We start from the raw sequence: 22,490 nt of genomic DNA on the forward strand, positions 1-22,490 counted from the left end.
GGTCACAAAAAATGCAACAAAACGAAGGGAAGCACTAAAGGTCCTGCAAGCACTTCCTGTCTCACTCTGGAGCAGGGTGGGAAAGTAGATCCACAACGGGCCGCGATGGTGCAGCACCTTTTCGCCAGTCAGGTGTCTTCAGAGTGGAATCAGCTGACTGTCAGTCAGGCATTGCTCCGGAGCAAAGTTTGTGTTTACATTCGGGCGACTGCAGTCTCACTGAGGGGCCAAACCATTGCAGGCACACGCGTCTTTCAGGTGGAAATGGGCACTTCAGGTTTTTAGGAATCCATTCTTTGACAGCAAAGAGCCTTGGCTGCACCCTCGGTGAGAATCAGTCATCTTTAATAACGGCACTTCCAGACCGAGTAGGTGGAGTGCAGCGTGAGCGAGCACAGAAGTGACGAGATGAAAAGTGACGGGGACGTCCTGGATCCATTATTAGTCACAGCTCACTTCCTACTGTATGGATGAACGAGGCCCCCACCTCTTGCTCCTGCTACTTCACATGTACATACAATAACTGTGTGTTTGTGTACCATATGTCGCTAAGAGCGGAACACGTCTGGGAAATGAAGCAGAAAGCCTTCAGACTGAAAATGCAAAGTGTCTGTGAAGCAGCAGATTCATCTCAGACCGCTTGTTTGGAGGGCATGCTGAGTCACGAGCAGCCACTCACTGCATCCTGTTGAAAATCTGTGTTGTTTAATTCCCCTGTAATTCCCCTTTTATAATTTGTTACCCTCAAACAGCTGCTTGAGAGTCGAGTCTGCCGCCCAGTCACGCGAGATAGTGTTTAGTCCTGGACTGTCTGCTGAGTTTGGGGTTGAAAAAACAACAGACTCCCAGAGTTGCTGTTACCTTGACTTTCAACTGCAGATGTTTGTCTGTGTGAGAGCCCCCTCCACATGTAGCCCTTTCCTTGACATGACATGTTCTCGTACTCTCGACAGGACTCCCTCCAGTTTTTTTGTTGTGTTTTTCAAGCCGTCCCCGGTTAATGCCTGTTAAGCACTGTAATTTGTCAGCATATACTGATCCGTAAACCAGTCTTTTCTTGCAGTGGCTGTGTCTCCGAATTGATCCCAAGAATCATTCAAGCCTGAGAAGAAAAATACCAGCGAGCAGCAGTGACAAGGGCGGCCTTTACCTGGCAGGGAACCTCCCTTTACTCAGTGACATTCCAATGTGCATGGCGTTACAACATATGGAATAAAAAAATGTTGCTGAAGATTAAGCCAGGAACAAACGTGCCCAGGCTTTCCAGATACATGAATTTACATGGATCATCTTGTGCTGTTGAGAGGGTTGGAGAGAACGTCTCCTGCCTGTTGTCTCCTATTTGATTTGTATGATGTACAACGCAGGTAGCACATCTGTGTCATATTTGCACTGTGCCTTTTTGGTAGGACTAGTATCTTTACTGCACATGTAGGCAAATTAAGAATGTTCTCACCTATATATGGGAAAATAAGGTGAGACAGATTATGCGTCCGTCAGAACACATAAAGTGGAAAAACACCTGTTGGACGTGTCCGAGTGTTCAGGGGAAAATAACCAGAGATGAGAGAACCTTTTGTCGGGATGCGAAACAATCGCTGTTTATGGTTGCATGGAATCTAGAGGAATGGCACCTTGACCTACCAGTAGAACCGTGTTGGCGTCACACGTTCATGGACCAGCTGCCACTTCCTCCCAAAGTCCACTGAGCTGTACAGCTGTGGGCAAAAGAAGTAAGGACTTGATGCAGGATTCCACATGTTCCTCATGAGATGAGATGACACGGATGGTTGATTGCAGGTCGGAGGTTAGTTTGAAGCTCTAAAGTAATGTCAGGAGGGACGATGACATACAGCTGAACTGCCATTATCATTAACAAGTGCATGTTCAATCTCGTTTGCTGTCATATTTACGACCACCTCCATCTTTGCCCCTGACAGTTGAGACGAGTACGAAAAGAAGAGGAACTTGGGCGACACTTGCACTGCCAAGCCACTGCTTCCATCACATTTTTTTAAACTGTATCTTTACCCATTTAAATGTATTCATGTATTCTATTAAAAGCAACAGGGCGAACAAGAAAAAAAAGGCTTGTTGTGGTTGAACATGCGATCACACTTCATCGTGTAACCGATTTACTTGACCGCCAGTCCTTGACAGCCAAGTCCCATTCTTCTCCTTTCTCAGGTGAAAGGTGTCGGATGTCTGGCAGCAGTCAGAATCCCACATCATCACAATGAGAGGGACGTGGAGCACCAGCGGTGGAGTGCCATCTCCTCATTCATCAGTTCCACAACCACTTCTGTTCAGCTTTGGTCATTTATTTTTCCTTCCAACAGCCATAAATCAAACCTGCAGCTCGTGGCTGCAGTATGGGATGATGATGATGATGATGGACCCGTGGCTTCACATGGTCAGGGACAAACTGGTGCAGCCATTTGTAAGTCAGTCAATGATTTGACATCAATCATGGGGAACAGTTTACCTCTCATCCAAAGACTGTCATCGATCAAGCGCTGGAACCAAGTTTAAGCCCATGCTGCACATGAATGACGCTGAAGCACCAACAGGTGGAGCTATGCTGCGGGGTTGGGCCACCAACGCCATACATATGCTGTCACATGCCAGCCATAAGCTGTTCTTGCTGTTGTGCATGTAGGTGGGACGCTGTTGTTTACTGAAGCATTTTGTTTTCTTCAGTCATCATGTCTCTCGTCCTACTTTGCCTTTTGGCTCAGCTCAATGAATGTTTTTTTTAGGTCTTTTCCAATGTTGATAAAATGTGTATCATCACCAAACAAAACATGATGCATTTGATGTGACTCCTCACAGCTATCTTTAACACATAGCATGAAGAATCCAGGTCCCAGAACTTGGCCTTGAGCCTGGTAGCTTTTCATCCAGCCTTTTGCTGGGCCTCTGATCCCACATCCAATGGTGTCACAAGCATACAGTACAAACATTCGTTCGACGGTGCTCTTCTCAAAATCTAGAAATATTCCAATCATATACCTTTTTGGGTCAACTGCTGCCCTTATGTCATCTGTTACACTCGATGCCATGACAGTCGACCTCCCACTCCTGGACCCTGAACTGTTGTGCATTCAGTATTCTTTTCTTTTCTTTTGTTTTCTGAGAATGTGGGTTTTGCTTGTCACCTTCTTTCTGCAGGGGGATGTACTTGTGACCTTCATCCTTTCTGGAAAAGTTGCAGTTTGTATTGAGTGGTTATCGATGTAAGTGGAAGGCTCACAGATGCCGCACATGAATATGGATCTGAGACTCTGATTTTTATACTTGTCTTCTTCTTTTCCAATGCTCATTTCAACACCGTTTTGAACAATCGATCTCAATCTCATTTTGCTTTTTATTTGTTTATTTTATGGGGACACTGTAAACCCCTCACCTGGTTTTTACCATACACCTTGTGTGCATAGTGCGGTGATCTCCTTTTGTCTTGGTTTTATTTTGTACTTACACGTCCGCTCTCCACTTTAGTCACATATCTAATCCCCAATCACCTGCTGGAGGTGGCAGCCTTTAGATTCCACTTGGTTCCAGTCTCCTGTGCCCTGGTAAAATTCCAGTTCCTTCTCTCGTTGCTTGGACTCCAAAGTTTTCTGATTTTGTATTTTTGTTTCATTATATTTTGTTCTCACCGTGTGTTGTCCTGACATCCATGTGTCCTTTTGATTTCCAGATTCATGCTCCCTTGGTTGATCATTTGTTTCCTCTCCAGTTTGGTGGCTGTTTTGAGTTTTGGACTTTTTCAGACATTGGACTCCTGATATTTTGGGATTGTGTTTGTGCATTTCTATGGTGAATTATTGTATTAAATTACTGAACTGTTCCTGCCTGGTTGATGTTCCCTCGACATTTGCCGCTGGGTTCCACCCTGCTCAGCACACTGTCACACATTGTATTTCTTGGACTCATGTTCAGTTGGTGTCTTTCAGTGTCACCGGTCCCAGCCTTTGTTAACCGCCCATTTGTTCAGTTTCTGGGCATTAACAAGATTGTTTTTGGTTTGTAACAACATGGCAAGTTGCCAAGCTCAGACGCTAAACATTGTTTTTATTTCATCTACTGCTCAAACTTTGAAAAAGTGATGTTGGGGACTCATCTTCAAGACGATGTGTCATTCACAGTCTGCAGACAACGTGACGTGCAGGACGTCAGCCGTGTGCAGGAGATGAGAAACAATGAGGGGCTCCGAGCAACAGATCAAGAGGAGTGCTGCTGCCACCCTGAGGAGTAGAACACCGACCCTCTGTTAGCAGATGGCCATGCAGCATAATGAAGAGACACTTTGTTTCCCTCCACTCCAGATTTATGGCCTTCAAGGCCTGTTATGGTCATTAGGGGGATTGTTAAGGAGGAAATGGGGTTGATATGACCATGGAGGGTTTTTCTTCTTCTTGTAATTCAGCACTTTTGAAGGATAAAACTTTGATCTTCCTTCTGTTTGTGCATTCGTGTTTTCTGTTGGAGGGCTGCCTCTAATTTGGGATGACAAATGTTGTCCCAGTATAAAGTCTTCAGTTAGAAACAAACACCCAGGCATTCAAGGCTGAGGAGGCGATGCATCAAGAAATATGCAGGAATTATTTGGAAGAAAATCGCTTCAAGAGCCCCCGCTGAAGTGCCGTCGCACTGTAAAAGGTGGCTCTTTTTGTTATTATTCGAGAGGCTGCTCTTGAGGAATCTCTGGAAGCTGCTTGATATGCTCTCAAACTCCATTCCCAGGACCTGATTTCAGGAAAGCAGCTATTCCTTATCCTGCCAATTATTGGTATTAATTTAAGTGAGAAGAGATTCGATTATATTGTTTCATTCTTCCCAAAATGGGAAGGTTTTGCTTGTTACTCCAGCATGCCAACAGTAAAGACATTACGCATGAACCATAACCATTCCAGTGGGAGTGGAAGGAACGACAGAATCACTCCCTCACGCAGCGAGGGCAGACAGATACACTTGTGGCGCACAGTGGCTTAGCCAACATGTACCTTCAACAGAGCCATATTTGGTTCCCAAGCCAAGAGTGCGGCACGTTATGTCTTGAGAAGTATTTAAAGCCTCTTGAATGAACCAGAGGTTGCTGCATTTCAACAAGCAAGTTAGCAGCTCCCAACTGAATGTGAAGAATTGATTTGAAGAAAGCTGTTTCTGTGGAGATGTTCTCTCCCTTCCTCACCTCATCTGTGTGTCAGTGTTTCAGTGTATGGCAAAATCATGTCTTCACTTCACTGCACCGTGGCCCTGCTGTGGGTCAGAGTTAGACCTGGCACAAATCTTTGAAGAAACTCCCCAAATGAGCATGACTCGTTCTCCACACACACAACATCAACAACAACAACAACAACAGCATCAACACCTTGGGAAGCAGGATACTTTGATGATGGAACACCTGCCACCTAATGAATCCCCAGATGCTTCTACCTCTTGAAATTAAAGCAGTTTGTCAGAGTCAGAAGCAGTGGACCAATGGTTGAGTTTGAAAATAGGAGTCCTTCTTACCTTCTGGTCCAGACTGTAGGCCAGAGCCCAGTCTTCCTCAGCGGGATGGAAGAGAAGACTGAGGACATAAAAAGTAAGTCTGTACTTCTGGAAACTGGCTCCTTCATCTGAGCTGATGAGAATGCTGCTCTCGAACTCCGGATCAGTCAACACCATAATCTGAGAGCAGAGAGGAAATCACAGTGAAGCCGTGGAGCAGGGAGGAATATGAAGGGAAAACAAAGAGCTGGGCCCATAGTTGGGCCGCAGCTGGTTGCGTCTCAGCCAACTCACTCTCACCCCCGTGTCGTCTTGTAATTACACTCTATGTGGACGCATTAGGCTTTCAACTGAAGCACATGTTCCGCCTTCTGCGCCACATCCTGACGCCATCACGTGACGGAAAGAGGGAGCTGGGGGTTATGTAAGCCATGGGGAAGCTCCTTGGCATCATCAGTGAGAAGGACGGCCACATCAGGGTTTTTGGCAAGTGACATGCAAGAGAAAATCTGTCTGACTTCACTGAAACACCAATGCGTCAAGACGCAACCCGGAAGGCTGCCTTTGGCGTCAGTACAGGACGCCAACGTTCACTTCCCACACTGTGGGAGTGAGCCCGGGTTGTGTCAGCTCTGTATCTGCACACTGGGTTCTGCAGGTAGTCTGGCTTGATAAGGCTCACGCCTTGAGTTTGGTACCAGACCAACTCAATCTCCGCGCAGCATTTTCAGGACAGCTCTCAGAAGATAGATAGATAGATTCATGCAAGAGGAGTGGCTTGTACTTGGTCTCATTTACATGAACACTTTCATCACCTTGGGCTGAAGCACGTCATTTCCCAAGGATTCTCCTCCCAATAATGTTCTTCTTTCAAACTTAACATCACAGCTGTTGGCCATTTTAATTTCATGCTTGGCATATTTCTGCCATTGCTATCACGTTCAATAGGATTTTCAATAAGAGCCTGAATTCCTTAGTGCATTTCTCTTCAACTAATAAGATTAGATAGTGGGAGGAATGACTTCTTTACTACATTGCACTTTCACACACACACACACACGTACACACACTTGAACATTCCTATTCATTTAATTCCTCAAGTTCTGACCCGCTCCATTGTTGACCCACTCCCAGCCAATTTCCCTACGTTTGTGATGCTTTATACAAATCTCTCCTCCGTCATGGGATTTTGATTTTTAACCCATTGCACGCCATTTTAGCGTCTTTTTCTTTTCTAATTTTCCTTTTTTTTCCAAAAACAGAAATGGTATTTTCCAAATTTGTGAGTGCCTATGTGGGCATGTTTTTTTCAACACTTTCATGGACGTGTCACTTGACACGCTGCTTTAAAAAGGCACAGCATATTCTCAAAATAGTAAGGCAACTTGCTATTGCCATGGTCGTGAGAAGGAGCCAACTGCGAGTCAAAGCTAATCCTGTGGCAGAATTAAAAATCAGTGCCCAGTGAGCAAGTAAGCGATTCTAAATCACATCCGGACGCCAAGCAAGGCCAGCAGCAGGAGGGTGATCCAGATTTTCAACACAGCCCAGGTGGCTGAGGGACGAGAGCAACGATACAAAGCCCATACTAGTGGGAAGGATAACCTTGGTGTTCCATCAGCAGGCAGATAAGCTGCAGCAGGAGGATAACACCCTTTTCAGATGATGCATGGATCAGAGGAGGACACACCTTGCTGCAGATGAGTGGCCTCAGAAGACATCAGTCTGGAGCAGCAGATGTGTCATGTGACGTGTATCCATTGTGTACGTTTTTATGTGTGGGTGTGTGTTTGTTTGATCCTCAGTTGTGGGGACCAATTCTTCACAAAATATGATCCTTGTGGGGACCTTGGGCCAATGTGGGGACCATTTGGATGGACCCCACAAGGTGAAGACATCAAAATAACTGGGTCATTATCATTGGGTTGAAGTTTGGTTCGGAGTCCTGCTTCCAGGTGGGCCACGTGTTTTGGAGGGTTAGGTTCAGGGGGAGAGGCTGGGGACAGGGTTATATCAATGAGAGGTCCCCACAAAGAACAAACGGGTTTATACACAGCTGTTGGTGAGAAACTGGATTTGAATTTGATAGACCCATGGAGCACTGGCCAGTCAATCACCATGACAAAAGCGACGGAAAACTCACCTTCCTCTTGTTCCTGGGACAAACATACAGGTAACTCAGAACAGTCTTGGCTCCAATTTTGTCGTTCATTCTTTCATACGTAGAGCCGGAGTCAATTGATCTGAAAAAGGAGTTTTTCTTTTAGCGTTATGGGAATCAATAGAAGCTTCTGGAACAGGTTAGCAGACACATGGTGACAAAAACCTGTGGAGTCGACTCCAACTTCTGCCACAGTAACAAGTTCAAACCGATCGTCTGAGTCAAAAGAAAAAACAACTTGTGAATCGTCCAGGGAGTGAACACTGTGAATTATTTATTCCCTCCCAATGCCTTGTATGAAATAAAAAATGATGAGTAGAAAAACACATAGATGTTCTGGCACCACGGAGCTTGAATAATTTAGTGCTGTGAATGAGTTCCTTAGCCGCAGGAGAAAGTAGAAACGGCATCAGTCAATCACCGTTAACATTTCAACCTGCATCAAGAAGGTAATTAGACTCCATTGTTTTGTTTTCCACTCAGACACAGCCTCTGCTCATGTGGACCTGGCATGATGGACTGAGTTGCTCACCCACCACTGGAGCAGCTCACAAAGCACTTGACTGCTCCGAGCACAGAAATCACCACGTCTATGTCTATATATATGATTTATTTCATTTTTCTTTTTTTTCTTGACTCTTCTTCAATGGAAATGAGCTTTCAGTGAAACCGTGAGGATTTGAATTCTGGCCAGAAGCCACTGAAATACTAGGATTTCTGTGATTACAGGTCAGGAATATACGCACAGTTCACACAGTGACACAGTGAACCTGGAAATGTTTCGGGACAAAGTCAGGGCCTTGTTTCCTCGGATTGAAAATGTCAACAACAGTTTAAAGAAATTAAGTGCCAGAGTTATTGTGTGATTGCATTATGATACATAGCTTAGATATCACTGTTGTTATGTTAAAGAATGAATGTCTGTTTCAATCTCCTTTAATCCATTGACATGAATTTTCAATCTGACACCACATTGGATTAGGACCGGAGTGGAGAAAGGTTCTTGTAGTTCCTGCCCATTTGTTGCTTTTCCCAGACAAATCGTCACCTTCACATTTTTCTCAAAGCAGCCCGACTCCAGTGTAAGTTAACTAGAATGACACACATCAGTCGCAGTCAGATCATGAAAACGTATTCCTTGAAAAATACACCACTGATTTCTTCTGTTTTAATTCTGTTTGGAGTGAGATCTCACCCAGTGGAGGCCATTTATTTAGCCGTCCCTGTAAGAAAGCCTGATGAATGTTCTCCCCTCCCATGAGATCACAACTGATCAAAAGAAGCGGAGACGTGACAAAAGCGGAAAACATCATCAACACTCATAAACGAGATTTCAGTTCTCTGGAAACAAAGCACTTCCAATGTAAACATTTCCCATCACAGGGAGGCCGGCACATGTGTTCATTGGGGTCCTACATGGCTTTGAAAGTAATTCAGACTTAACTGGACAGTCATCTGTTCAACAATGTTGTGTTCAGTTTGACAGTGATCCAAGGCCACTATTATGAAGTGAGTCACTGTGCTGCGACGTCCATCTGCCGTCTGAGGAAAGGTTTTGTCCGAAGCTTTTGTGAAGGGAGTCATTGTTTCAGCTCTCACTTGGACTGTAGTGCGAACATTAGCAGCACAGACATGGAATGTCACGTCATCTTCAATCGTCTGTTGTTACATTTAATTTATCAATGCGGGTAAAAGAGTTCAAAACCTTTGATGTTTGTTCGCGGTGAGGTGTTTCTGTAAATTTCAAGGAAGTCAAAGTACAAGAAAGAGTAACAGCCTCAAGCGGCTCACTCATCCATTCAGTCCTGGTCTGACGCGTCTTCGGGCACAAAAGGTTGGAGTTTTCTCTTCATGCGTGATATGAAATGACAGGAATACACTGTGGACAGGTCAGTCAGCGCTGCAGGGGTCGGTCCAACTCCTCTCACGGTCCAGTCTGCACTGTGCAGGGTGACTCTGACGCTGATGAGACTGAGCTTAGGATTTGTGATGTTTCAGAATCACAACAGAATGTCAAGGAAAGCTTTTGAACACATTTACACTCCAGCAATGCATCTGATGGAAACAAAGATAGCCACTATAGGCAGAGTGTCATACGGTGTGTGGTCGTCATAGTCCTTAGGTCCTCACAGCAACATGGCTGGCCAGGAACGTCACCGTAAACGGTCAGAGCATTGGAACACAATTACCCACAAAAGCTTTTCCTACAACAGGAAGGAGCAAGTGGCAATGAGAAACATCTTTGGGGCCGACTGGGGCAGGCGTTCTCTTTCTCTCGTTCTGAGAGGTTCATGAGGTGATCGACCAAACCCCAGAGGAGGCTTTTCATGGCCACTGCTGAATCTTCATTGGTGGCAAGCAATGAGGAGGGTGAGTGACTGAGAGTTACACATTGAGAAAGAGGTGAAGAACCGGGTGCAGGCAGGATAGAATTGTTGGAGAAAAGTGTCAGGTGTGACGTGTGACGAAAGGGTGTCGGCAAGGATGAAAGGGAAAGGGTCCAAAAGGGTGGTGAGGCCAGCAATGTTGTATGGTTTGGAAACAGTGGCACTGAGGAGGCACTCAGGAGGCAGAGCTGGAGGAGGCAGAGATGAAGATGCTGAGCTTCTCTCTGGGAGTGAGAGCAGGATGATGAGAGGATCAGAGGGACAGCACGTGCTCAGGTGTTTAGGAGACCAGGTCAGAGAGGCTGGATGGAGATGGTTCAGAGGAGAGAGAGCGAGAGAGAGCCAGTACATTGGTAGATGAAGATGTTGGAACTGCCAGGCAGAAGGTGGAGAGGAAGGCCACAGAGGAGATTGATGGAGGTGGTGAAGGAGGACATGAGGTCTGTCGGTCTGAGAGAAGAGGAAGCAGAGGAGAGGGTGAGATGGAGGAAGGTGATCCCTCAGAACAAGTTGATGATGAAAGAGTTGTTGTATGTATGATGTGGATTGAAAGAAATATGAATTCATTCATAAGTTCCCGGCTCTTCAGAATTCAGAGTGACGACATCATCGGTGCAGCGTGCAGAAGTCATCCAGATCAGAAGGTGGAACTACCTCAGCTGTCCTCCAACCACTTTGGTCACGAACAATTGTCAAGACTGCAGATGCACTTACCGTACACCATATCCCGCCAAACACAATCTCCACACTGACAATTCGGTATCTCACGATAAAACACGCGGCTCACTGGCTGCATTGGACCTGCCCACGCGAACATGAGGAGACTGTGACAGCGCACGGCCAAACACCCTGGTGACTACAGTTGGATATTGGATATTGGCGGCAGCGTCCTCTTCCACGTCCCCATGAGGCTTCACTGACCGTGGACACACTCTCGCAGGCAGCGCTAATGCTAGGAGCCGCCATCGGTTAGGGACCATCAACAAGTTCTAAAGCCTCAAAGTCTGAGTGACATCTTCAATAAGGCCATGGAGAACAAGCATTTTAGGAGAGAGAATTGTGAGAAGGTTTTTCACCACACAAGACAAACGACTGAGAGTTTGGATCATGATCTGGAGAATAGACTCTGACTCTATGATCATTTCTTCACCTGATGGTTTCTCATGTTTCTTCAGCAGCATCTAGGAACTGTGTCCAGACTGCTCCATAGTTCAACTGTTCAGAGACATGAGACACAGCAGACAGACAGACAGACAGAGGGCTCCATTGAAGCCCTAAATAAAGCTGGCAGAGCAGCCTGTCAGACACCAGCGGCTTCTACCAGAGACCTGAAACATTGAGTTGCTCATCTCTGCACTGCAGAGTTCACTCTTCTATTGATGCTGGAGACCAACTCCACTCCTGAGTTCCATCATCAAACAGAGAGACTGTAGTGTCCGACACATGGAAGAGATGGAACATGGATTTATCCTGATAATTTTCGTTATCGCCGAAGTGACAACAAGTTTTTTGTCCATATCCCTAACAGCAGACGGAGCTTGCCACAAACCAGATGATCTTAAAGAGAACATTTTCAGAGACTTATGCCAGATGGGAAGAGCTCGTGAGGATTGGAGCTGTTAGTTGGTCAGTGTGCATCATTTCCCTTCATGGTGCAGCTGACAGGAACACATTTCTGAACTCTAGAGTTTGTATTATGGTTTTCTCTACATCCTGTATGTTTGAACAGCAATGACTGCACCACTGTTCTTCCACGGTGAATGAAAAAAAAAGTATATATATTTTTTTTATTTACATCTGACACGCTTTGTGTGCATGGTTTGGTTGAAGAGATGAAAGTCGCTCATTTGAATAGGGGTTATTTTCTGGTGAACTTACTGCACAGCGACAGAAACACTGTAATGTCATGTCAAAAGAACGGAGGCCACAGTGAGGGGGAGCATCTTCATCTCAGCCTTCCTTAGCTGCATAATCTTGTGGAACTTGGCAAGTAAAACTTCCAACAGCACGAGCTGAAATGGTAGATGGATGAGGAAAGCAATAATAAACTTTTCCTCAACTTTCCTCCTCTGTCCATATACTGTTGACACATTCAAATTTTCTGGCAGCTTCTCTCAGCTGGCAGCAGCTCCGCTCTAATCTCAACACATCTGAGCTCCTGGCCTTGGTGCTGACTGGATAACTGATTGGCCACTGAGCCAGCGGCAGGCAGCTGGCACCAGCTGAAGCAAAACATGTACTGAGCGCTGGAGAACCTTCACCCGCAGATGCGTCAGGATCCGTCGCAGGATCCAAGATGCTACATTGAAGGCTGACAGGTATGACTGTCTTTGGTGAGAATTGCTGAGGATCCTAGGCCTGCGTCTCTTTTCTCTATGATTGTTTGTTAGCAAGCCTCCAATCGAACTTTGTTGCTGCCGCAGCTGGCCAAAGTGTCTTCAGGAACCTTCGATTTCTGAGTTACAGTGACTAGATACATTCAACACGGCACTATAAAAGCCAGAGTCCATCCTGTTGCTTGAAGTGCTTCCAGCCATCATCACTGGGTCCTCTCTTCACACACCAGAAATCCTCAGCATCCACATGTGTTGCTCTTACAGCATTTATAGTGACAGAAAGATCTGGACTTTTATGCATTGATTTAGACGAATCATTACAGAAAAGCACAACATTGGAAAATGTTTCACCGCATCAATTCCAGGGCCAGTTCAGCATACAATGTGATGTCGTAACAACATCCACAATGAGAACAAGGGTCAGTGATGGATGGAAATTGGATTAATGAACCTCTGACTTATTCACGTTTTTTCCTTGCTTTTAATTGAATCCCACCTATAATACAATCGCTCTGACAAGATGCAAATGAGCGTCTGCACTTGGCGTTGTGTCATTGAAAAGTGAAAAAAAAAAAGTAAAATCAAATATAAACATGGTTTGAAAAACAGAGAAACTAATAAGGATATAAAATAACAAAGGTCATAGTGTCTTATTAGTCAAATTAAAAAGAAAAGTTATGGGCTCTGGCGCAGCAGCAGGCAAGAATTTTGAGGGAAATACAAAGTCCAATATTGAAAGGTCGAAGCCATCAGGTGGGTCTTTCTCTGAGAGCCGGCTCCTTATTACCAGTGCTGACCTGTAAAATATCAGGCAGCCTGCGAGCATGCTCAGCAAAATGATGCAATTTGAGAGGACGTCACTCCTCACCCGCAGGTGACCTCATCCTTGCTCAGCGAGGAGGGAGACTTCTCTGGGATTAGCAGCTTCTTCTTTTAGTGCCTGTCTTTTAATGTGTCTGGCTTCTCCTGTTGTCACACGTTTCCCTGAAGCATGCGAATACAGAATATCAGTATATCAGAGTATTCAAGAGCACAGGAAGAGTATTGATGGGCTGTGCTTATACAGAGCTCCAAAAGTTCTCAGAAATGTTTGGGGCCACCAGCAGCGGCTGCACGACTTGAATGAGGTGAAAACACAGATTAGAAGCAAGAAAAACGGATTTGCTGTCTGCAACAACACGCCGTTTGATGTTGTCTACTGTGCGGCGCCGACGGGAACCTCCTTTGAAAACACAAGCAGCTCAATCACGTCTCGCAGTTTAAGGTCAGCATGCTCATTAAAAGTGACAGGCTGACACAGGCACGTGGCGAGATGATGCCACTGGCCTGACCTTTGCAGTGGTAATTCTTGCGATTTGGGAGATGTCCAATAATAACATTTAGCAGCATTTCTCTGAAAGGTATCGTGGCCGCAGTGTTTGGTCACGGATCAATGACCGATGTGCCGCAATAGCTGTGGCAGCCAGACCTTTGTGAGTCATCATGTGACTCCTGCAAACAGCTTAGTACCAGACATACATCATTGACCCAGCCACTGTGCCGTTATACCAGGCACAGTAACACTAGACGCTTGTGTTGCCTGTGGAATAAAACAAGACACATTGTGGATGAGCAGACACTACAGGGGTGCAAGGGCTGGCCTGCCCACCCAGTGACCAGATTCAGGGCTCAGCGTCTGAGCTTTCTCTTGTTGTTCAAAGGAGAGGGAGACTTGACCCACACATTTCCACTGTTGTTCAGACATGATGTACATATTCAGAGTAATCCCTCATAATAAGGCACTAGAATTCATAGGCACAAGATCTTGCACCTGTGTTTGTCTGAATCAAGTGGCATTAATATTCATGGCGGAACACTCATTGTCCTCGCTGCTGTTGTGTAAAGAATCTCCCGCGACTTCCCTGAGAAGTTTCCCTTCTGTGAATTAGCTATTTAAATTGGAATTCTTGCTGGCTGCAGTAGTCCACGCTGCAGTGGAACCAGGATCTCAAGTCACAAAAAGGCATTTAATAGCAGCTGAACAGCGCTGGCTCGTCCTTGTGTCTTCATCAAAACAAAGTGTGCACGCTGCTGTCGGCTGGGGAGCGCCGCTCAAGAGGAAGCCATTGCTCCTGATCCAACTCTCACACAGGCCTAGTGACTTCAGGTTAGAGTTAGACAGTTACATAACCTCGTCTCAGCAATTCACTGGTTGAGTTAGAGTCCACTTTCTTTTGACTGATGAAGCATCGGGCAATGATCAGCGTCCGATTACGAGGCACAAGGCCTGGTTGAAACTTGACTGAACCGAAGACACGGCATCTGTCCTGCTGCTTCTTGGTCCTCCACGTTTGTTGAAGACAGCTTCTCCGTCACTGACCCACGAAAGCTTGGCATCAGTGACGCGCATGATAGAAGTCAAGGTTACAGGTTCAGTTCTTTCAGCGTGTTGCTCCGTCCTCTTAGGACGAGAGTGCAGGGAGCTGACGAATGTAAAGGGAAGGCCCGGCTGTCGCGTGGCGCAGTCACGGAGGAGGGTAGCCCAATGGCTCGACCTTGCAGCTACTCAAACATTACAGCCCTTACCGAACCCCGTGTCCACTGACTTCCGTTCACTGCTGAATTGCAAACTAAATGTAGCATCTTGCAATGCTGAACTTGAAAAACAGGCCGTGACGCGCTTCACCAAAGGTAAATGAATGACTCCGAAGCCTTGACAAGGACTTGTGACTTGTGAACTGGAAGAATATAAAAGGGTTGAGACCAATGAATTGTGTTCATTTTCGCATGACTGTATGAGCACCAACTAAGGCCGACAAGCCCCAGGATTTTGAGGACACATGTCACAGAACCCAGGTGGAATACTCAGAACAGGCAGGTGAAATACTAAAATGAATGAATGCAAAGGCACAACTGGTGCGACACGCTCCCACTTTGTCACACTGAAACAGTTGTTTTTATTCAGAAGGATTTCACATTTTGCTGGATCACAAAGCCTAGATTGTGATTGCACTCTTGACTGACTGAATTTTATTGGAATTGAAAGTTCTGACTCTGACAAATGTTGCTGCCGGGCATCTTGCCATGTGATTTCGCCTGTCACCCGCATCATTCCCGAGACCTAAACAATGGAACGACTGTAACATTTGTCTCTCTCTCTCTCTCTCACTTCCCCCACAGGGGGAGGAAGTGCAGCTACATCGGATAAAACAGCACAAGAGCATGGCAAACAACATCCTCCACCCCTGGGCGCCCCCATCTGACCATGCGTGACACAAGAACATTGTGTTCACTGCAGAGATTTTAGTTTGCTGCAGAAGACAGTGACGCTTTAAAACCTGTCTGGGAGTACAGCAGAGATGAGGCCGTATCAGGAGGACCGCCATTTCATCGGCCAGTCATAAATGCATGAAACATCCATGTGGTGGACGGGGTCAGGATGACTAGCCCGGCGCTTTGACAGGTAAGACAGTCAAGGTCCTGTCACCACGTGGCTGCTGACAGCTGAAGAATCTGCGGGCTGTGCTAGTAAACATCGTCCGCAGGATACTGTTGCCTGTGTTGCCGTCTCATGAGATACAGGTATATAGAGGAACTGTGCTTTTGCTGCTCATTAAAGAATCCACATTTACGCATTATGACCACATGAATGAGTGAATAACAAATACATGCGAGCGGTTTGGAAGCTGGGGGTGATTCACTTCGATTCCCAGTGATGACTCACATCAGTCTGTTAGAGAAAAGTGGTGACTCCAGAAACTCACCTCCAGAGCGTGCTCTCCGTCACGCTGCCAATGTGGAAGTCGTACAGTTTGGTGAGGATGAGGATTACCTGTGAAGAGAACATTTGGTTTAGATCCTGGCAAATCAAATGACAAAACAAATAAAAAGCACATCAGGAATGTCATGATTCCGCTTTTATTTTGGTCCCGTGAGTCCTGTTGAGTTTCCTTCCTGTTGCTGTGGCACACGGCTGGAGCCAGTCAAGCCCTGCTCACCTGAGTACAAGAGCACCTGGACTCCAGCAGTCTGTGGTAAACTGGCTCTCCTTGTTTGTTCTGTCTCTGTGCTCTAGTTTGTTCATTTTTGACCACTCTCTGTGAAACCCTGGTGCCTGAGTTAGAGTTGTAGTCCCTTCCTCTGTTCCCTGGTTTCTTTTTGTGATCGACTCTCTCTGTTCATTGTGTATTTGTCTCTCTGTTTCCAGATTTAACTTGGTTTGACTCTCCCAGTTCGGTGACGCTTTCTGTTTGGACTCGTGCTTGTGGACGTCTCCCGGTTTGATGACGCCCTAATTTTGGACATTCTGACTTCGCTTTGATTCTCCCGGTTCGGTGACGCTTTCTGTTGTGGATTTCTTGTTGTTAATGAGTGAAACATTGTTTTTGACTCGCACCTGCCTCCTGTGACTCTTTCACCGCTGCACTTGGGTCCCGCTCCACGTCATGACCCGTGACAAGGAAGTACAGAATGCAATATGTTGTATGACTAGAATGATTCTTTCTTGACTGACAATATTGACTGAAGGGATCTGAAGCCTGTTGAAAACTTGCAGGACTATGGAATAAATAACAACAGCAACATTTGCCCTGTAGCATTCTCATACAAACAAAAAACTGGACAAGCACTGGAGAGCTCAAACCTCTACTGAGCCATTTCCGTCTACCCTCAATACAGTCTCTCGATCCACAGATGCTGAAAGGGTTCATTTCTCCTAATGTTAAAGAATCCGTCCCTGTGTCCAGATAGTGATGCAGGGCTCTCTTATGGTCCCCAGGTGGCTGAACGCCAGACTTTTAACACATAAGACCATAAAATTGTTGTCAAATGGTCTGATCCAAGAATGGTGTTTTTCATTGTTTATTGCTATGGCAACAGGTGTGATGTGTTGATGTAGGGGCAAAACTAGTGCAGTACAGTAGTAGTGTAAATTCAACGATCTGGGTTCTTTGGTGCTCAAGCAACTGCCAGCATGACCTCCGCACTTGCTGTTATGATGAATGAGCAGTGTAGGAAGGTCTCAGAAGAATAACACAATGTTTGGGGTCAATTCAAGATTCAAGATATAATGTATTTGTATGTATGACGCATTGACCATTTCACCCGCAGCAAGTAAAAGCATTTTTTTAATGAAGATAGGACGCTAACATTTCTTCAGAGATGAGGACTGTCACTCCCAGTGGAGTGTTCTCTCAGGTTATTCTCAGACACCATTTTGTTTTATTGAGTCGACTTTTCATCAGTATTTCCCAAATGTGAATGTGAGCATGTGTCTAGAGGCCCGATCCACACTGCGGCTGCACAACCCTGAAAGCAACAGCAAGCGTGTTGTCTCTAAAGTCTTATGTCGGACACCAGCCACCCTGGCACTTCCTCTACTTTCCCACTCGCTCCCGAAACATTGTTCTCTCAGGGAAACTCGGTGGAGCACAGCAGCTTAATTACTGTACAGTAAAAGCTTGTCTCACTGCGCTTTGCTGAAGGAGTCATGACATGTACAGTGTGTTGCTGCACTACAGAAGAAAAACTGGAGGGGACAAGGCAGGCAATGACAACCTATGGTCCTGCACTTTTGGGCCTCACTCTTAAATTGAATGGGAGAGAGCAACAAAGGGCCAGATGACCAGGGTGGCGTCTTCCCGTCACTCGTCACAGAGGATGTGGCAGGGCGGCACGCTACATCTGGAAGCGCCACCATCACCATGCGGCCGCCTGTGAGAGACTCATACACTGCCTGACTATTTGATTAAAGAGAAAGTAATGATGTCCATTTCTATCTCTTCTCCCACATTCATTTTCCTCTGTCTCCTCTGTGATCATGGGAAAACACGCGGCTCATTCAGTGGGAGGTCACAGTCACAATCTGGGAGACGTTCAAAGAATGTTTGACCGTCTCTGTGGAAAGGTTTTTTTTCCAAGAACGTCGGCCTGCATGTTCGCTAATTAGAAAAGTCCCAGAAGCTGCTTTATGTATTTGAAGCAGCTGAGACCTCGTAGCTGCAGAGGATCAGACAGGGGAAGCTGCTAATGGCCTGGCTAGCTGAATGTTGGTGAGTGAATAGAGCTGCTAAGGCACCTCCTGCTTGTTCCCCGTACCATCGTCTTCGCTTGGGTGAAACCACATTTGGGCTCTCATCTCACTCAAACTCATTTTCACCTGGTTCATCATTTGGAACCACTGTCTTGCAGCTTAGGTCCAAGTCATGTCATGTCCTGTTTCACTGCTGACAGAAAATAAGAAACAACTTCTGTTGTGAGTGACACAGAGTTCACACAGGCTGCATCCCACTTTACCAGCTCACATCAGATGCTGTGTATACCCTATACACTTCTCAAGCGGAGGCACCAACAAAAAACTACAAAATAAAAAAAAGAGAGGCATTCCCTTTTTTTTTTTTTACAAACATCATCGTCCAATGGCATTTTGAAAAATAATGACATTTGAAAACCAAACCCAGCCCTATAGTCTATTTGCTGTGAGTGTCATTTGAAGCAGGCGTTCTGAACCTTTCTGATCTGGGGGCCCAGACCCTAACCCTACTGAACTGAAGAAAAAAAGGGAAAAGATACCTCATGACTTTACACCACTGTCTTCATCACTGTTTCTGTCCAAGAACTCCTCCATAGTTGGTGAGGATCACAGACGTGCAGCTGTCAGGTCAGTTCACTGCTGCCACCATACCTGGCTCAGGGGTTAGAAGCCAGCCTCTCACGGCCCAGAGGGCTGGAACAAACACACTTCTGGTGGCCCTCACCCCCCGGGCCCCGGCCCTCTGGTGAAGGACCACTGGTTCAGAGTATTGATTTGACCTTTGGCTGGGGTCAATTTTAATTGAAGCATTGTAGTTCATTGGTTAGCAAAACACACACACGCACGAATGTGAACAGCCACGTTACCTGATTCTCCGAATTAGAAAAATGATTTGAACTGATTTGACTTGAACTGGGATTGTTCCAACCAGCAAGCACCGAGTGGTTGGCCTGCCACACTGTGAGCTGTGCCTGAGAGTTGGCCCTCAGGGATGACAATTCAGAAAGTCAATCAACTCTTCAGGCAAAATACTTCTATTGCAGTCAGCTTTGAAAGAAAGACGGTCCAAATCAAAGCGCCATCAACAGCATGTGACTTGAATTGAAGAGCGGGTCCCACCAGACTCGCAAAGCTTCCGGTGTCTGGCAACTTTTGCTTCTCTGTGACACTGCAGTAGTGGTGAGTTGTGGCCTCTCACGGAGGATGGAGAAGAAACCGCCGGCCTGTATGTGGCCGCGCTTCACTGGCGCTGCAACACACTTCTGCCAGCCAATTAGAGCAAAAAAGGCCAGAGCGCAGCCTCCGAGAGGAGTCGATGAAAGGCTGAGTTTGGCGCTTCATGCTTTCCTTTCCCACTCAGTAGTTCATAAAAACGCCCTTCACCTGGTTTTCTCCAGCAATGATACACATCTGAGTCACTATCACAACCACGCGGCTTCATGTGCCGCCGCTGCTGCTGCATGTGTGTCTTGTCTTGGTCCGACCCGCTGGGAGGAAAAACAAATGAATTCTTCATCCTCAAGTTGATGCAGCTGCTGATGGAGCTCAGCCATGAAAATGAAACCTAAATGAATCTTCTGCGCCAGAGAGTAACGAGGAGAGAGAATTCAGAGCAAACTTTCTGTTTTAAAATTGATCACTGCAAGATTTTTAAGCACAGAAAATGCTGCATATCCCACTTCCATTCATGAGTTGGAAAACATCTCCCTTTTCTTCTCAGCAACCAAGCCACTGTGTTTCCACACTTCCACGGAGCTGCATGGCCAAAGGGGAGCGGGCTGAGGGATCCGGCTCGCACCGCTCCCGCCGCCCATCTTTGCATCTACAGCAGCTCTGCTACGCTATAAATATTGCTCCTAAGAAAAGAGAGGTAATAAAAGTGTCAGGATGCTGGAGTGAGGAACGACGCCTTCGCCGCTGAGTTTCTCAGGCGGGATGATGTATCGCGGAGGTTGAGTTCTCATTATCAACTCCCGGGATTAAAGTCCTGAACTGTGGAATAAACCTGCTGCTGACTTGTGCCGGTGTGTTGACAAAGGTGTGCGGTGCACTGTCGCGCCACACATGTTCGTGGCCCTCCGGTTAAATGAGTGCTGCCCTTTCATTCCACAGAGTCGGTCGCGTTTCCTTCTCTGTGGTTTGACTCTTCAGGACACTACGTCTTGTTAGTTTGGTTCCTATTTCTTTCTTCAGCTCTCGACATTTCCAGTCAGGTGCGTCCTCCCGAGCCATGCCTTCATCTGTGACCCTGGCTAGCATCGACTCAGCTGAAAGTGAGGGTACGATTGTTTGAATCATGAAGCACATCCAACACAATGACCCCAAAAAGACCTGGTGATGCCACCCAGAAGCACAGATGCACGACTGAAGCCTCATTATCTTAATCATGGGCTACAAGCAGTGAAATACAAGAAGACACATTGTTTTACTGAATGACATGAACTAAAGCACAAATAGCTCTCTGTCTTGTTTTTGACTGAGTTGGCAAAGCAATGAGAAGCGTCCGTGGACATTACAGTTGTGCCGTTCATTTACAACATACCGCTGAATAGCCGCTGCAGTGAGACAAAGATGGAAAGAACACTCGCAGTATAAAACACTCAGGGGGTTCAGATTTCAGAATCAATCCAATATGCATGAGTACACTAAAGTCTCATGGGAACCTGACATATTTCAGTCGTTGCAGCAGCTGTATTCATAATAGCATTGTCAATAATTATTGTGTCATGATTCGCTTTTATATTTGTTCTGTAACGCCCGTGTTGTCTTTCTCACTTTCCTCCTGGTTCATGGCACACGGCTGGAGTTCATCTTTCAATCATCGTCAAGCGCTCTTAAGCACCTGGACTCCAGCGATCTGTGCCAGATTGACTCCGTTTGTTCCTTGTGGTATATTGTCCTCGCTGTTTGCTCGCTCCCTTCATTGGTTTCATACTTCTTCATGATGGTGCCTGAGTAAGTGTTTTGTTGCTTCCTCTGTTTCCGCATGTTTCCTGGTTTGTTCTTGTGATTTTGTTGTTGCTGTTTTGACTCTCTGTTTCCAGAATTACGTTCGTTTGATTCTCCCGGTTCGGTGATGCTTCCTGTTCTGGATTTATTGTTGTGTAACATTAAAGATTGTGCTCGCCTCCTGTGAGTTCCTCTTCTCGGCACTTGGGTCCCGCTCCGCGCGTCGATCATAACAAATTGTCTACAAAGAAATTGCAAAAACAACTTTACATACAAGTTTGGTTGTTACTCCATTGAGGCAAACATGCAACTCAGCAAACACTTGAGCCTGAAGAGGTTAATTCACATATAAATGCCGACTTCATCATCGGTCCCTGAACGTTCCAGTGCTGACTGTGGCCTGATCTAGCACCCCAACAGAACATCTGCTCTCAGCTCCATCAGCTCGCTGTCTCAAAGAAGACGGGACCAAAAAGGTAGACGGCCTAGACACAACACCCCAGTTACAACCGACACATTGAGTAGAGGGAGAATCATTTCTTTGTCCAACAACCGAGACCGTCACGGATTTACCATGCAACACCTCTGTCCTATTTGGTCATTTCTCACTTTTCATACCCGATCCAGGCCAGTGTTCCAGGGTAGCCTTGCCCGTCTCCCCGACTGTTGGTCGCCATTTCCTGTCTAGTGTCGTTGACACTGTGACCACGTGGCCTGTCAGACTCACCCCGTGCCATGTTCTGTACGCTCCAGTCGTGCACTTGGTCTCACTCTTGCTGTTGTGTGAGACCATGATGAAGACTGTTCTGTACAGCAGCAGGATGTGGGATGATCATTAATGTTGATTCTGATAAAGCTAAAATGAGGCTGCGCTCCAAGGATATGAGTGATAAGCGTCTGAGCTGCTCCTCAGTGCCAGAACATCTTCCATCTGTGCTCGGTCCTTCGTAAGCTAAAGAGGTAACAATGGTGCATCATGCACATGAGGGGAGGAAAAAAAAGGTCGACTTCCATATGAAGATGTCTAATAACCGTTGTGTGTGTAACCTCGTTCCTCGGTCTGAGCCCATATCAAACCTGATATCAACTGGGTTTTGGAACTTGCCACGAGTAGATTTTTCTTCAGCTGCATTCACGCAGGGCGTCTTAAA

General features: G+C 46.2%; 1 protein-coding gene across 3 annotated transcripts in view; it reads right to left on the minus strand.

The window, feature by feature from the left end:
* sorcs3a (sortilin related VPS10 domain containing receptor 3a) overlaps window positions 1-22,490 on the minus strand; it is a 75,314-nt gene that overhangs the window by 21,106 nt on the left and 31,718 nt on the right. For all 3 annotated transcript variants that reach the window (XM_053852968.1, XM_053852967.1, XM_053852966.1), the window contains exons 2-5: window positions 16,124-16,191; window positions 7,640-7,739; window positions 5,518-5,676; window positions 1,645-1,718 (exon numbers count right to left, since the gene is read on the minus strand). In XM_053852968.1, coding sequence (XP_053708943.1) covers window positions 1,645-1,718; window positions 5,518-5,676; window positions 7,640-7,739; window positions 16,124-16,191 — 401 coding nt within the window. The remainder of the gene's footprint in view (window positions 1-1,644; window positions 1,719-5,517; window positions 5,677-7,639; window positions 7,740-16,123; window positions 16,192-22,490) is intronic.

The sequence above is a fragment of the Synchiropus splendidus genome, unplaced genomic scaffold (genome assembly GCF_027744825.2).
Source record: "Synchiropus splendidus isolate RoL2022-P1 unplaced genomic scaffold, RoL_Sspl_1.0 HiC_scaffold_37, whole genome shotgun sequence".
NCBI classification, from domain to species: Eukaryota; Metazoa; Chordata; class Actinopteri; order Syngnathiformes; family Callionymidae; genus Synchiropus; species Synchiropus splendidus.